The sequence below is a fragment of the Delphinus delphis genome, chromosome 16 (assembly GCF_949987515.2).
Source record: "Delphinus delphis chromosome 16, mDelDel1.2, whole genome shotgun sequence".
NCBI lineage: Eukaryota > Metazoa > Chordata > Mammalia > Artiodactyla > Delphinidae > Delphinus > Delphinus delphis.
The window spans coordinates 22,169,663-22,187,411 of record NC_082698.1 but is presented as its reverse complement, the minus strand read 5'-3'; the positions used below and the strand labels follow the sequence as shown (position 1 = coordinate 22,187,411).

General features: G+C 40.5%; 1 protein-coding gene across 4 annotated transcripts in view; it reads right to left on the bottom strand.

The window, feature by feature from the left end:
- Positions 1-17,749, bottom strand: part of SORCS1 (sortilin related VPS10 domain containing receptor 1) — a 559,183-nt gene that overhangs the window by 193,421 nt on the left and 348,013 nt on the right. For all 4 annotated transcript variants that reach the window (XM_060034105.1, XM_060034102.1, XM_060034103.1 and 1 more), the window contains exon 5: positions 1,475-1,548. In XM_060034105.1, coding sequence (XP_059890088.1) covers positions 1,475-1,548 — 74 coding nt within the window. The remainder of the gene's footprint in view (positions 1-1,474; positions 1,549-17,749) is intronic.

Below are 17,749 nucleotides of genomic sequence, written 5' to 3'. Positions count from 1 at the left end.
CCAAAAACAAAGCTTCAGCCATTCCTGAGTGGGAGCAGCAGGGAAGAGGTGAATAAGTTCTGAGCAACAGAAACCCTATTTAGTTATTAATGTCTCTGTGATGCGGGAAGAGAAAGTATCTTTCCATATAGAAGTCTCTGTGTGTTAGCTTTGAGCCAGTTTGTTTGCAAATGACTTGTCTTTTACTTTTTCAGGCAGTTTCACTAGTGTTTTAAGAGATTTATCTGTTCTCTGGCTTTCAAATCCCACAGGGTCTTAGGGCAGTGTTTGAAAATAAGAAAGATAAAAATGCATTCCTCTTAGAAGTGAGAGAATTGGAGTGGTGGGGGAAGCTATTAGGTACGTGGAAGTCCCAAGGCATGGTGAGAGGCAGTGTGATTTCAGGAGGAGTAAAGGGGAGACAACTTTTACTGTCCTAGCTGCAGGAAGCTCATTGGCTCCTAAAAGGTCATTGCGCCAATGATTCTCAATGATGTGAACAAGGGATATTTAAACTCTTGTCTGAGCTAGTTCTGCAGGGCACTGTTTATACTAGCAGAAGTCTGGAAACAACCTAGATGCCTTTTCCATAGGCAGAGTAGATAAATTAGGATAAGGCAGAATCACGTCTTTCATAGGGTTTAGGTTGTAAATTCAAAAGGGATTGATAAGTAATGTCAACATTACACTAGAATACTTTGTACTTTGTTCTTATTTTGCTGGGATCTAGGCCCTTGGAAACTCAGAAGCTAAAAAGAACTTGTATTACCCCTTGTTTTCAATTGTAGTAACCCAGGGAGGGAGGCCACCTCTAATTTAACCAGGGGGACGGGCTCAGAAGGTTAAAAAAAAAAGAGAATATTACTTTCTTTCCCTCCTTCTTTTCTGTGTTGTTCAAGCCACCCAGTCTATGGTACTTTGTTATAGCAGTCAAAGCTGACTAAGAAAAAACAATTACTAATATGTATATTTATATTTACACGTGTTTAGTAATTCAGAGAACATTTATGGAAGGATAAGTAAGAAGTTAAAAACAATGGTTGCGTCCCATATGATGATGAGAATGTCTAGAAGACTTGAAAGCAGGAACGGGAAGAGGATCTGCTTTTAGACTAAATAAGATCTACTTATTTACACTGAAAACCTTTATATGAACATGCCGCATACGTGTACATCATGCTTTTAGTAATGAAAGTCACTATTAAAATGTTCTTAAGTGTCTGTCTCAAAGTCTCATCAAAATATAACAAAACAACAAAGCCCCTGTTGTCCATTAATCTCAGTTATCTATGTTGGGTTTGTGAAGTGATTTATGACACTGCTTTAACATTCCCTTAAGATGTTTACCACCCCAATGTCACCTTCTGCCCTAGGGGCTGTGTGCGTAACCCAATAAGAACAGAATTCACGTGAGAGTTCTGGGTGAGGAAAAGATTCCAATGCTCATTTTCACAGGTGATATCCTAAATGTGCTAGAAAATAGAGTGAGACTTACCAGTAGAACCTGTTCGGTATGACCCCTTCCTGGATAAGCTGCCACCTTCTCCCAAATTCAGCAGAACTGTATAACTGTGGACAACAGAAAGTATTCAACACCACGACTTTACGGTACACTGCATGCACAAACATCAGTTCACTGGATTATTATTATTAACAAGAATAATATCTACCATTTATTTAGCACCCATTCTATGCCAGATGAGTGCTCTGCATATCAGTTCTACTCCCCACGTACATTCTGCAAGGCAGACATTAATATGCCCATTTTACAGTTGAGCAAACTGAAGCTCACAAAGATTAAGTGATTTGTTGGAAATCACATGCCACTAAATATTAGAGTGAACTGGGATTCATGCCCCGTTTTGCCTGGTGAGCTGTACCGCTGGCCCCAGCATAGGCAGACTGTTGTCTGGAATACAAAGAAGTCCAAAATCTAGACCTGGCTCTCAGAAAGCCAACAGTATAGCCAAAACCTGACTGAAATAATGAGCATGCCACCAGTGATAAAGGAATGCAAAGGAAGGAGACTCAGAAGTCAATGAGGGATGCTTCCGAGATATGTGGGGAGTCAACTGGGATCTGAGTGAATGGCAGAATTCAAACTGACAAAAATGGGACGGGCATTACTCACAAAGGGAACAACGTGGGTCAAAGGTGAGAAATGCAGGGACGGTATATGAATAAGCCTGGCTTATCTAAATAAATTTAGATGAAAATGTTGAGGGTAACTTGAAAAAGGTTTTGAAGGCCAAGTTAGGGAGACCAGAATCGATCCTGCAGGGAAGAGGAGCCAGTGTTGTTTTTTTAAAAAGGAAGCAGGCTCTAACAGCAGCTCACATGGACTAAGGTCTTACTATGATCCAAGTGCTTCTCCTGCATTCCCTCATTTAATCCGCACACCATCACTCCCAGTATTATGGCCATGTTACTGATGGTTATTGAAGATTTCAAGTCCAGTAGCTACACTGCTTCAGTGCTTTCCAAGGGCAACTGCAAGGAAACACTTCTCAAGAGACAGGGTCTAACCCTCCAAATACTCCTTCCCCTCCAAAGGTCTTTCTTCTCCTACATCTCGTTCTTCATTGCTGGCTTGCTCCGTACCCCTGCTCTTCTCCAGTAATTTTTAGAGCACCATGGAACCTTTTCTGCCTCTAGAAGTGTCCTCTGATGGCAGCCCAGAGATTCCTATTACTCCAGGTATTCTGGTTCCCATGGACGTTTGGCTGCTGATTCGAAAAGTATCATTTGGAACATCTCCTTCCTATGTGCCTGGTCTGTAACCCACTCACATCGCAGTCGTCCACCACTGCATTTGCCAAATCCCACAGTGAATGGATGGTGAGTCACTCTGCACTGAGTACTATGACTTTCCTCCCTCTCCATCCCCAGCACTCAGTGAAGGGTCAAATGAGTCACCAAGTGACTCACCAAGGCTGCAGATGGACCAGCCGTGTCCAAGAAATAAGTCAGCTCAAGTGGGTACTTACTGACCCTTGGAAGAGCTTGCTACTACGACATTGTATCCACTGGATCAGAACACATCCTGAAGTCAAAAACAGGCTGAAATATTTGGCTACCAAAGCGAGCAGCTCACTTGGCCCCAACTACAGAGTATTTGGGCATCCGGCCAAGAAGAATCTGTGGCTTCTTCTTTCAAGTCTTATTATTTTTCTCTGCCCCGTCATGCTTGAGGGAGAAAGGTTTCCTGGGTACATTTCATGCTTGATTCATTTTCAGAGCACCAAGGAGAAATGCGGAGACAGCTCCCCTCCTAGAGATGACAGAAGATAAGACAACATCCTCCCTCTTGATTCAGAACCCAAGCAGCCAGAGGGTGCACGTCCTGCTTCTTGTTTCCCAGCATGTCCTGAACACTTGCATTTTAATATTCAGACTTGGATTACAACAGCAAGCACTTGATCCGGAGTGTCTGATACTTCCTCTCCCCTTGCACCATCTTTTTTAATTGAAACCCAGAGCTGCACTGCTTTCTACAAGTTTAAAGGAAACAGAGATCACACCACTGTGTGTGCCTATATCTATTTATAAATGTATGTTAATACCTATATTTATATACAAAGATTTATGCAAATGTAAGAGAATCAGGGTGGTTTGAAATAATAATAATTCTCTGTGAAGGCTAGACTCGCCACATATATTCTGAAAATCATATATAAACTCTGAGCTCTCCTAAGGCTACACCAAGGGATTGCCATCTCTGCCTTTACACAGAATTCATCTCTGTGAGGAACTGTTGGGTTCCAGCATCTGTGTGTATATATCGTTTTTCTTCTATGTCTTTTTTAATTGATCCCCCTAGGCTTGGATTCAGAACCTGTGGACCAGTCAGGCATGTCCCATGATATTTGTTTTTATCCTCTTCAAGGGGATGCTTTGTTATTTGTGAGCGTCCAGAGGCCCCTCAAGCAGTGGGTACACCACACAATCCAATAAACCAAGCCTCTCTTATTAGCTCAGTGACATCTTTTATAGTTTCCTATCTCAAAAGGTACCCTTTAGTGTCAGTGGACTCCCTTTCTCACCTTTCCATTCACACATGGGCACATGCCCGCTGCCATGCCTTCACTGGTGCTACCCACTCTGGCAGAGGTGGCTTCAAGACTTGCCTACCTCAATGCCAGTCTTCTTTTTCAGTCCAGATCAGAGGACATCTTTTCTATGAACCCTCTCCTACACACCGAGATTTCCCAGTGGCCTCATTTCCAAAGAATTACGGCACAAGGAATGCTATCAAACTGTAGCCCACATATTTATATTTAACTTTCTTAGTGGCCTTTCAAGAGAGCCTTTTATTAATGCAAGGCAGAAATTCCTTCCTATCTAAAATCACTCTAAAATAGCTGAGATCACTCACTGCCTCTTTGATGAGATCACAAAGTTTTTAGGCGCCTGGAATCCCATCCTTCTGTGTCTATAGAGCGCCTAGCACATAACAGATGATGCAGGTAGAAAAAAAAAACTATTGACTTTACATCATGCAAATTACCTAGCAATGGATCTACCTAGTAAAACACTCAGGTTTCCCAAAGGACAGACAAAGGTAATTTAGCAGAGGAATATGTTTTACTTCCATGGATCCATAGCTAGAGGTCTGTACCTAAAACCAACAAACAAAACTATAAATATCAGTACATTTGAAACTTGCAAAGACTTGCAGGCAGGGTCTTGAATATTCACCCCTAGACAGAGCTGCTCTATACACTTCACCTACTGTTTCAAACCTTTTCTCCCTAAGAAGATAATTGTCCAGCCTGATGTTATACCAAGAAAAGAAGAAAACAACTCACAGCCATCCAAGATAATGGGCTAATTAAACCTGCAGAGTCTGGCAGCAAAGTTTTGCTCCACTAAAAACTGCGATCAAAGCCTTTTTTACCCAATGACTGTCTCAGCCACCAGTGGAAGGCTTTCCGTGTAGAACGAGTCAATGTCCTTTAATAAAATTCATAGTGTTGGCAGCACCTAAGTAAGATTTATTTCCCTCCCTGTCTCTCTCCAGCGCCAAGGTTTCTCAGTTCTGTCAGAACACAGAACTAAGAAATATCATTACTATCTGTCACATCAGAGAAGACATCGGCCGCTTTCTCCAGCAGTGCCAAGCCTAGAGAACGAATGAGGTAGAAAGATCAGGGGGAGGAAGAGAATATTTCTACTAGTTTTAGGAGAGCGCTGCTCATCTACTAACCCTCTGTCATGAACCCCCAAAGGCCATTCTTGGAGGGGTTTAGTTTTGTTTTGTTTTCCTAACACTGGTACAAAATATTGGGAAAAAACGGAATAGACATTTTAGAAAAGGAGGGAGGAAGGATTCTGGTTAACTAAGAATGCAGGGCAGACAATCCTTCCTGTTTAGAATCACTCTAAACTAGCTGAGACCACTTCCCCATCTCAGTAGATACAACTTAATGGGCACAAACCCATTGTTCATCTATGCTCAAGACCTATTAGCAGCCTCAGGGCCCAACCCTCTACTTCCTTATTATGCTGGTCTGGGGCTGTCAACACTTCTTGCCATGCTCCTCCTCTGAAGATTTAGCCCATCCTTCCTCCCTTCCTCCCTCCCTTTCTTTTTTCCTTCCTTCCTTTCTTCCTTCCTTCTCCTATTTTTTTTTTGACATCACTTACATTGACTTGTTTTCTTGCCATCTGCCTTTGTCTGCTATAAGAAGAGTGCAGATAAAAATACAGTTAATTGCAAAGGATTCAATTTCAAGGGTTGGTTTTATTAGGAGCTTTTAACCAATTGTACAGTCATCTCTGTTGTCATGCTCCAGAGGGCTGCAAGTTGGCTGAGGGGCACAGGTTCCAAGGGAGAATAAAGAGAGAGGCCACAGCAGGACAAATAGCTTGGAGGTGGGCAAAAGTGAGATTCATTGACTTTGCTCAGGATACCTAAACTATAGCAGATTAAGATGGGCTGAAAGAAGTGGGGTATGAGAGCAGCTGTTTCCAACTTTCATTTTCCATCTTCTTACCATTCACATTTTGGTTGAATCCCTAGCAGAGTGGCATCTTTCTTTGAATAGAAATTCCACTTCCTTGTGTTAATGCAAAAGCTTGCAAGCACCACTGTCTCCAAAAAGTCTTCTCAACAGTTCTAAATCAGATCAGTGCAGCCCCTCATTTTAGATTGTTAGATAGGTACACATTAGGAATTTTCTTTTGCAGCTAGGAAATTGGTGCAAGGACACCATTTGATAGAAGGTAAGAGTGACAGCATGTTTCAGTCTTTGGTTGATGGGATTGGATGCTTTCACCACAAAGGTCCCCACGGTGACTTTCCCATCAGGAGGCAGGTCCCTAGGTCTCCCCCACGTGGGCTCCTGCAGAAGTTTCCTTGTTGGAGGAACACTTCTTGCAGTTGGTTCTTTTCAAGGTTGCCTGCTCCCTCCCCTTTCCTTCTCTGCCCTTAACATTTTAGAGGCAGGAGGCTTGCAAACTGCCCTTCCTGGAAAGGCTGACAGAAAACCCTGCCAGTTCTATTTGATTTGCTTCATCCTAATATCGCCCTGCGGATGGCCTGGGTGCAAAGCACTCTTCCACCTCATGCCTCTCCAGTTCTCACTGCTGTTACTGCATTCTTTAGCAAGAAAGAGATGGGACCTTGAGGACTTCAAATACATTTCTAATGCCAGCCCCCAAGGCATTGCAAATATCAAGCCCTTCCTCCCCCAGCCTCAATAGGAAGAAAATCAGTCCAGAGAAATCCATGGTCTTCAGAGATGAGCTCTGCTGCTCTAGTTGCACAGCACAGGAAGCCAGCACCCACTCTTAGGGGAAATCACATTATAAAGGACCTAAAACTCCACCCAGCACTGACACAAGCCTTCTCCTTGGCCGGTGGGTACAGGGAGAGATAGAGAACCATGATGACCCATCCCAGACCAGCTCCCCCAAACCCCGAGAGATGTAAGTTCCCCAGAGAAAAAGCTAGCTTCTCAGGGGATATCACACACAAAGTATCGTAAGTGTTGTTATATTTTGTCCAGAGTGTTATGGTGGCTTATGTAAGACAGGAAGAAGCTGGGGATCTGCCAAAGCTTTCAAGGTGGGACTAGGAATACAGTAAAAAGTTCTTAATTTGAAGATGTGAGAAAAGAGTGTTCCAGGGCAAGTGGGTCAGTCTGAGCAAATAAACAGAGCAGCCAAGGTTAGGGCGGTATCTTTGTTCTTCTTTTGTCAACTGCAAGAGACCCAGTTTGGTGGAGGTGCGTAAAGGGAAGTGAAGTGGGAGTAGAGGCTATAAACATGGCCTGGGAGCAGACTGGATGAATGCAATCCTACCATAACTTGCGGGGAGCTAACGGAGACTGTTCCCAAAGGTCAAAATACAAGGGCACCAAGGCTGAGCGCTCAGGCTTTGCTGATGAAGAGAGAGCAGGAATGATGACATGTCACCGGCTCCATCAGTCTCTCTGAAGGCTGGATTTATCAAATCTGTCACTGGCCATTCCCCAGCTGTCACCGAAGTCTGTCACATACCCCATAGTTGTGTTTGGCACTTTGAGGCAGGCTTGGGGGATTCGACATATGGAACTGGGGCTGGCTGGGCCACAAGGGTCAGTATGTGGCTGTGGACCAGTTCAGTTCACGGACTCTTCCTGTGCTCCCACGTCTGGAGGTACTTAGGGAAATGTCAAATGGACTCTCGGCCTTAAAGCTCCTATAATATAGATATGGAAATAAATGGAAGATAAGTAAAATAATTAGAAGCTAGTAAGGATCTGTATCACAGATCCCCAATATCAAGACACTGATGGGAAAAAATGAATAGCCCTCAATAACCATGTAATCATCCCATTATTTAAATGAATATATGATGAAGCTCAGCAGGTTTTGAGAGACAAAAATAAGCAGGAGGAGAAAACTGTCACTTGGGACATAACTGGAAGTGTGCCTCTGTTAAGATGGATCCATTAGCCGTGTGAAGATGGAACAGAGGAGAGAGATCAGTTAGAAGGTGACTGTATCAGGGCAGGGAAGAGATGGGTGCCTGGGTGAGTCAGGGCCCCTGGGTGTGGGAAGAAGGAAAGGCAATAACAACAACAATAACAAGAATAATAATAAACAAAATTTTAAAAGGAAAAAAAATCTGACTAGAAGTAGAGCGTAAGAGAGGGTCACATTTTTTTTAAATTGAAATATAGTTGATTTACAATGCTGTGTTAGTTTCAGGTGTACAGCAAAGTGATTCATATATATATATATATATATATATATGTGAATGTGTATATATATATACTCTTTTTCAGATTCTTTTCTATTATAGGTTATTGCAAGATGTTGAATACAGTTCCCTGTGCTATATACACACAGGGAACTATAAATTTTGTCTTAAATTTGAATGATGGGCTTTAGATGCTTTTCTGGAATATCCAGATATTTAATCTAATCATTCCAAGGACTACTGATTTATTTTTTTTTTATTTATTTATTTTTGCTTTTTAATTAACTTATTATTGAAGTATAGTTGATTTACAATGTTGTGTTAGTTTTTGGTGTACAGCAAAGTTGTTCAGTTATATATATGCATATATATATTCTTTTTCATATACATATTCTTTTTACATATATGTATTCCTTTTCATATTCTTTTCCATTATAGGTTATTACAAGACATTGAATATAGTTCCCTGTGATGTATAGTAGGACCTTGTTGCTTATCAATTTTATATATATAGTAGTGTGTATCTGTTAATCCCAAACTCCTAATTTATCCTTCCCCCCACTCCCCTTTTCCCCTTTGGTAACCATAAGTTTGTTTTCTATGCCTGTGAGTCTGTTTCTGTTTTGTAAATAACTTCATTTGTATCATTTTTTTAGATTCCACATATAAGTAATATCATATGATATTTGTCTTTCTCTGTCAGACTTACTTCTCTTAGTATGATAACCTCTAGGTCCATCCATGTTGCTGCAAATGACATTATTTCATTCTTTCTCATGGCTGAGTAATAAACAGTCCATTGTGTGTGCATGTGTGTATGTGTATACCACATCTTCTTCATCCATTCGTCAATGGACATTTAGGTTGCTTCCATGTCTTGGCTGTCGTAAATAGTGCTGCTATGAACACTGGGGCACATTTATCTTTTTGAATGAGAGTTTTCATCTTTTCTGGATAAATGCTCAGGAGTGGGATTGCTGGATCATATGGTAGCTCTATTTTTAGTTTTTTAATGAATCTCCAGACTGTTTTCCATAGTGACTGCACCAGCTTACAGAGAGGGTCACTTCTGAAAGCTCCAGTCATTTTACCTGGGCAGGGTGAGATTCTACATACAGACCCCTGGGGCCAGAGCTGGTGCAAGGTTGGAAGAGATGAGCAGGGGTCACAGTGTTTCAGTCACAAGCTGGTCTGAGGGTTCACAAGGGACTGCTGTCTGCCTGGGAAGCAGCCAGGGGCAATGACCCTCTGACTTGCCGGTCCCTCCCTCTCCCTTCCTCTGCTGTGTGATCTTCAAACAACAGTTTTCTCTCTGCTGTGAAACTCAGCTCTTGAAATGTGTACTAGTGCATCTGTCAGAGGGAACAGGTCTCACGGTAGGTTGGAGAGTGGAAAGATGGTTACATAAAAATAGAAAAAAAAATTGGCAATTAAAGAAAAGGAAAAAAAGAAAAGGATCGCAATGGCTTTTGTAGGGAGGCAAGCATTTTGGTGCAGCGAGGACTGAGTGAAGAGGGTCAAACCTGGATAAGACTCCTGGCTCTACCAACCACCTTGGGACTTTTCTTAACCTTTCAGAGCCTCAGATTCCCCCAATTCTAACTGGCATAATGATACATCTGATGTTTCATGTAAGAATAGAGTTGAGGTATCAGTGTGAAAAGTCTGGCATAAAGCTTCCCACAGAGTAAAAGGTCAATACTAGCTCTCACGCTCTCCCCTTTCTGCTGATTATTGCCTCTAGCCCGAGCTGTCCACAGGCCCTGAGGAAAGGAGGAATGGCAAGGAGAAGAACTTGTTATTGTTTTTTTCCTCCTGACTTTCAGGAAGCCAAGGAAGGACCCTAAACAATGCATCCACGTACCCAGCCTCTGAGGTTGGATACTGCTTAGCATGGCCTTTCCTGGAGTAGCTGAGGCTGTTCGGCTTTGGATCACAAGTCTTCTTGTTCTGGGACATTTTCTCATCATGACTATACTTAGATCAGCCAGGCAGGCATTGGAGTTAAGCAAGTCAAGAGAGTGAGAGCCTTTCAGATCAGAATTTGTGACTCTATCTCATAGAATTTTTTCTTAACATCTTTATTGGAGTATAATTGCTTTACAGTGTTGCGTTAGTTTCTACTGTATAACAAAGTGAATCAGCTATATGCATACGTATATCCCCATATCCCTTCCCTCTTGCGGCTTCCTCCCACCCTCCTTATCCCACCCCTCTAGGTGGTCACAAAGCACCAAGCTAATCTCCCTGTGCCATGCAGCTGCTTCCCACTAGCTAGCTATTTTACATTTGCTAGTGTATATACGTCAATGCTACTCTCTCCCTTTGTCCCAGCTTACCCTTGCCCCTCCCCATGTCCTCAAGTCCATTCTCTACATCTGTGCCTTTATTCCTGTCCTGCCCCAAGGTTCATTTAGAACCAATTTTTCTTTTTAGATTCCATATATATTTGTTAGCATATGGTATTTGTTTTTCTCTTTCTGACTTACTTCGCTCTGTATGACAGATTCTAGGTCCATCCACCTCACTACAAATAACTCAATTTCATTTCTTTTTATGGCTGAGTAACATTCCATTGTATATATGTGCCACATCTTTATCCATTCATCTGTCAGTGGACACTTAGGTTGCTTCCATGTCCTGGCTATTGTAAATAGTGCTGCAATGAACATTGTGGTACATGATTCTTTTTGAATTACGATTTTCTCAGGGTTTATGCCCAGTAGTGGGATTGCTCGGTCGTATGGTAGTTCTATTTTTAGTTTTTTAAGGAACTTCCATACTGTTCTCTATAGTGGCTGCATCAATTTACATTCCCACCAACAGTGCAAAAGGGTTCCCTTTTCTCCACACCCTCTCCAGCATTTATTGTTTGTAGATTTTTTGATGATGGCCATTCTGACTGGTGTGAAGTGACACATCATAGTAGTTTTGATTTGCATCTTTCTAATGATTAGTGATGTTGAGCATCTTTTCATGTGTTTGTTGGCAATCTGTATGTCTTCTTTGGAGAAACGACTATTTAGGTCTTCTGCCTATTTTTGGATTGGGTTTTTTTTTTTTTTTTTTTTTTTGGTATGGAGCTGCATGACAGGCTAGTATATTTTGGAGATTAATCATTTCTCAGTTGCTTCATTTGCAAATATTTTCTCCCATTCTGAGGGTTGTCTTTTCGTCTTGTTTATGGTTTCCTTTGCTGTGCAAAAGCTTTGAAGTTTCATTAGGTCCCATTTGTTTATTTTTGTTTTTATTTCCATTTCTCTAGGAGATGGGTCAAAAAGGATGTTGCTGTGATTTATGCCATAGAGTGTTCTGGCTAGGTTTTCCTTTAAGAGTTTGATAGTGTCTGGCCTTACATTTAGGTCTTTAATCCATTTTGGGTTTATTTTTGTGTATGGTTTTAGGGAGTGGTCTAATTTCATTCTTTTACATGTAGCTGTCCAGTTTTCCCAGCACCACTTATTGAAGAGGCTGTCTTTTCTCCATTGTATACTCTCATCTCCTTTATCAAAGATAAGGTGACCATATTGTGCGTGGGTTTATCTCTGGTCTTTCTATCCTGTTCCATTGATCTATATTTCTGTTCTGCTGCCAGAACTACACTGTCTTGATTACTGCAGCTTTGTAGTATAGTCTGAAGTCCAGGAGCCTGATTCCTCCAGCTCTGTTTTTCTTTCTCGAGATTGTTTTGGCTATTCAGGGTCTTTTGTGTTTCCATACAAATTGTGCAACTTTTTGTTTTAGTTCTGGGAAAAATGCCATTGGTAGTTTGATAGGAATTGCACTGAATCTGTAGATCGCTCTGAGTAGTATAGTAATTTTCACAATGTTGATTCTTCCAATCCAAGAACATGGAACATCTCTCCATCTGTTTCTGTCATCTTTAATTTCTTTCATCAGTGTCTTATAGTTTTCTGCATACAGGTCTTTTGTCTCCTTAGGTAGCTTTATTCCTAGGTATTTTATTCGTTTTATTGCAGTGGTAAACGGGAGTGTTTCCTTAATTTCTCTTTCAGAATTTTCATCATTAGTGTATAGGAATGCAAGAGATTTCTGTGCATTAATTTTGTATCCTGCTACTTTACCAAATTCATTGATTAGCTCTAGTAGTTTTCTGGTAGCATCTTTAGGATTCTCTATGTATAGTATCATGTCATCTGCAAACAGTGACAGCTTTACTTCTTTTCTGATTTGGATTCCTTTTATTTCTTTTTCTTCTCTGACTGCCATGGCTAAAACTTCCAAAACTATGTTGAATAATAGTGGTGAGAGTGGGCAACCTTGTCTTGTTCCTGATCTTAGTGGAAATGGTTTCAGTTTTTCACCATTGAGAATGATGTTGGCTGTGGGTTTCTCATATATGGCCTTTATTATATTGAGGTGATTTCCCTCTATGCCCACCTTCTGGAGAGTTTTTATCATAAATGGTGTTGAATTTTGTCAAAAGCTTTTTATGCATCTATTGAGATTATCATATGTTTTTTAGCCTTCAATTTGTTAATATGGAGTATCACATTGATTGATTTGCATATACCGAAGAGTCCTTGCATCCTGGGATAAACTCCACTTGATCATGGTGTATGAACCTTTTAATGTGCTGTTGTATTCTGTTTGCTAGTATTTTGTTGAGAATTTTTGCATCTATGTTCATCAGTGATATGCACCTGTAGTTTTTTTTGTGACATCTTTGGTTTTGGTATCAGGGTGATGGTGGCCTCATAGAATGAGTTTGGGAGTATTCCTCCCTCTGCTCTATTTTGGAAGAGTTTGAGAAGGATAGGTGTTAGTTCTTCTCTAAATGTTTGGTAGAATTCACCTGTGAAGCCGCCTGGTCCTGGGTCTTTGTTTGTTGGAAGATTTTTAATCACAGTTTCAATTTCAGTGCTTGTGACTCGTCTGTTTATATTTTGTATTTCTTCCTGGTTCAGTCACGGAAGGTTGTGCTTTTCTAAGAATTTGTCCATTTCTTCCAGGTTGTCCATTTTATTGGCATACAGCTGCTTGTAGTAATCACTCATGATCCTTTGTATTTCTGCAGTGTCAGTTGTTACTTCTCCTGTTTCATTTCTAATTCTGTTGATTTGAGTCTTCTCCCTTTTTTTTCTTGATAAGTCTGGCTAATGGTTTATCAATCTTGTTTATCTTCTCAAAGAACCAGCTTTTAGTTTTATTGATCTTTGCTATTATTTCTTTTGTTTCTTTTTCATTTATTTCTGATCTGATCTTTATGATTTCTTTCCTTCTGCTAACTTTGGGGTTTTTTTTGTTCTTCTTTCTCTAATTGCTTTATGTGTAAGGTTAGGTTGTTTATTTGAGATGTTTCTTGTTTCTTGAGGTAGGATTGTATTGCTATAAACTTGCCTCTTAGAACTGCTTTTGCTGCATCCCACAGGTTTTGGGTCATCGTGTTTTCATTGTCATTTGTTTCCAGGCATTTTTTGATTTCGTCTTTGATTTCTTCAGCGATCTCTTGGTTATTTAGTAGCATATTGTTTAGCCTCCATGTGTTTGTATTTTTTAGTTTTTTTCCTGTAACTGATATCTATTCTCATAGCGTTGTGGTCAGAAAAGATACTTGATATGATTTCAATTTCTTAAATACACCAACGTTTGATTTGTGATCCAAGATATGATTTATCCTGGAGAATGTTCCATGAGCACTTGAGAATAAAGTGTATCCTGTTGTTTTTGGATGGAATGTCCTATAAATATCAATTATTTCCATCTTGTTTAATGTATCATTTAAAGCTTGTGTTTCCTTATTTATTTTCATTTTGGATGATCTGTCCACTGGTAAAAGTGGGGTATTAAAGTCCCCTGCTATGAATGTGTTACTGTTGATTTTCCCTTTTATGGCTGCTAGCATGTGCCTTATGTATTGAGGTGCACCTATGTTGGGGGCATAAATATTTACAATTGTTGTATCTTCTTCTTGGTTGATCCCTTGATCATTCTGTAGTGTCCTTCTTTGTCTCTTGTAATAGTCTTTATTTTAAAGTCTATTTTGTCTGATATGAGAATTGCTACTCCAGCTTTCTTTTGATTTCCATTTGCATGGAATATCTTTTTCCATCCCCTCACTTTCTGTCTGTTTGTGTCCGTAGGTCTGAAGTGGGTCTGCTGTAGACAGCATATATATGGGTCTTGTTTTTGTATCCATTCAGCCAGTCTATGTCTCTTGGTTGGAGCATTTAATCCATTTACATTTAAGGTAATTATCGATATGTATGTTCCTATTACCATTTTCTTAATTGTTTCGGATTTTTTATTGTGAGTCTTTTCCTTCTCCTGTATTTCCTGCCTAGAGAAGTTCCTTTAGCACTTGTTGTAAAGCTGGTTTGGTGGTGCTGAATTCTCTTAACTTTTGCTTCTTGTAAAGGTTTTAATTTCTCTGTCGAATCTGAATGAGATCCTTGCTGGGTAGAATAATCTTGGTGTAGGTTTTTCCCTTTCATCACTTTCAATACATCTTGCCACTCCATTCTGGCTTGCAGAGTGTCTGCTGAAAGATCAGCTGTTAACCTTACAGGGATTTCCTTGTATGTTGTTTGTTGCTTTTCCCTTGACGCTTTAAATATTTTTTCTTTGTATTTAATTTTTGATAGTTTGATTAATATGTGTCTCGGCATGTTTCTCTTTGGGTTTATCCTGTTGGGACTCTCTGCGCTTCCTGGACTTGACTGACTATTTCCTTTCCCATGTTAGGGAAGTTTTCGACTATAATCTCTTCAAATATTTTCTCAGACCCTTTCTTTTTTTCTTCTTCTTCTAGGATGCCTATAATTTGAATGTTGGTGCATTTAATGTTGTCCCAGAGGTCTCTGTGACTGTCCTCATCTCCTCTGGTTCTTTTTTCTTTATTCTGCTCCCTGGCAGTTATTTCCACCATTTTATCTTCCAGCTCACTTATGCCTTCTTCTACCTCAGTTATTCTGTTATTGATTCCTTGTAGAGTATTTTTAATTTCAGTCATTGTGTTGTTCATCACTGTTTGTTTGCTCTTTAGTTCTTCTAGATCCTTGTTAAATGTTTCTTATATTTTCCCCATTGTTTCTGAGAGTTTTGATCACCCCTACTATCATTATTCTGAATTCTTTTTCAGGTAGGTTGCCTATTTCATCTTCATTTATTTGGTCTTGTAGGTTTTTACCTTGCTCCTTCCTCTGCAACAAATTTTTTTGTCATTTCTTTTTTTTTTTTTTTCTGATGGTTGGTGCTGCTTTCCTGTCTTACTGGTTGTTTGGCCTGAGATGTCCAGCACTGGAGTTTGTAGGCAGTTGGATAGAGCTGGGTCTTGGTGATGAGATGAAGACCTCTGGGAGGCCTCACTCCGATTGATGTTCCCTGGTGTGTGAGGTTCTCTGTTAGTCCAGTGGTTTGGACTCAGAGCTCCCACTGCAGAAGCTTGGGCCCAACCTCTGCCCTGGGAACTAAGATCCCACAAGCTCTCAGGCTGAAACTTCTTTCCAGGGACTAAGTTGGAAAAGAAGGACTAATTTCTTTAATCAGGAGCACAGCAAGAGGGCAGGCATGCAGGCCCAAAAAACCATTCTTATCCACTCTGATTCTGATAGTATTATTCTGGTATATTAATCACCTGCTATTCATAGTCAGATTATACTTTGCAATCCAAAAATGTTAATACACTGACTGAACTCACCATTCTGGCAAGAATCCTTTATATCGATAAATACTGAATTGAGGCCTATGTTCTTCTTAAGTGGGATATTAGTAGTGGGATATTAGTACTTGAACCATTCATTATGATTAAAATGTCCTTGTTGCTCATGAAGATTAGAGGACCCAACCCTTCGCTCTGTTCAGTGGCCACACTTAACTTCTTGGAAAATGCATGTTGTTGTTCACAAAGAGAACAGGAGGGTGGTGAGGCAATGTATCACTTCTTTGGTAATAAGTGTTGACATGCAGCAAAAATCGATTGAACGGAACCGAGGTGGTGGCAGTAGCGATGGCTGGAGGGGGGACTCGGGTGGGAGCAGCAGGGGCGAGGGAACCCACTCCACCGGCTCGGGAACTAGGCTTTTCTCACTTGAAGGGAAAAGGAGGTGTGGAAAGGGGCCAAAGAGCAAGCGAGGATGGGTGTGGGAAAGGGAGGTGAGGAGGGTAATTCTCCCATCTGGAAGTCCTGGGAAAGCCCTCTCATAGTATTTTATATTAAGGGTCTAGCTCAGTAAAGGGACCTGGTCATTTTAGAAGGGTAGCTGACTTCTGGTTTCTCTTCCTCTTGCCAGCTATGAGATCCTGGCTGGGCCTCTGGATCTCTTGGAATACCTCATGTGCCATGTGTAATCTGAACTTACAATATCCTATTGTACTGAAGAGAGGAAGTTGGAAAAGATAACATTTAAAAAAAATTTTTAGTATGAAACCTACAGAGTCATAACTTCACAAAATATGTCTATTTACAAGGACAAGACTCCCTCCTTCTCAAACCACTCCCCTCCTTGGCAACACTGCTGGCAGCAGCCATGCTTGACAAGGCAGGATACATGAAAATGTTACCATTACTAGATTCTAAAGGGCCACACTCAGAGATAGTTTTTTTCTGGATATCCCTCGAGCTCAGTTAAGAAAGAGGTCCATGCCCTCTTAGGATGTCAAGTGTCCTTCAAACCTTCCCAGACTGGTGCCTGGATTAAGGAGGCATCTTAATCCATTTAGACAAGTGTCGGTGGGTAGAATAGATCAAAATAACTGGCTAAAAAATTGCACAAGCAAAAATGTAATTTACTTCAAAGTTTAAATAGCTACCAAAAAGCATAATTCTATCTGTCCAAACCTTAACCCCAATCACTCATTCAAAAATGTCCATTTCTCCTTATTCTTGTAGCTCATTTCGTTCAAATTTGGGAACAGGTAGATCAAACTGCTTCAGGTAGCAATTGAAAAATAATGATACAACCTGGTTAAACAAGTTAGCTAAAGTGAACACAGGCCTTCCTCATTTGCATAAGATGGCATTTCAGCTGGAGAATTTGTTTTATAAACAAGCATTGGGGTTGACGTTCAGCAAGCTCCCTGGTTTCCACTCTAATTGCCAGTTTTGTACTTGAATACTTAAATTATTTACATATTCATGAGATTAGAAATCAGCTCTGACATTGGGAAATTTCAAGCACATGGAAATCTTGCCAAAGCATGGTATATACCGTTCCACATATTTCTTATGAATAACTGAGTGCCTTTTAATGTAGTGCCTTGGGAAACGTGATGGCATTAGGTAGGTATCAGCTTCCTAAGTGTTTGTGCTTGTGCAGAAATCATTTGAATATCCCCAGGGGGTTGAATTTGAAGGATCCATTTATCTTTTATTTCAATCTTGCCCTTTTGACATTAAGGGGATGCTAGGTCTACTCAAAAACAAACAGAGTTGCTGTAAAGGCAAATACTTTAATATGTAATGGCTTATTGTTATTATAATCAATAATATTTCTGAGTACCATATATTGGTTCTTGCTTGCTCTGTTCATTCTGGTTCAGTGGTACCTTTTAGTGATTGTCTAAGAGGATATTCAACATTGGCTAAATACGTATAACGTCACGTATGGGAAAGACACCGGA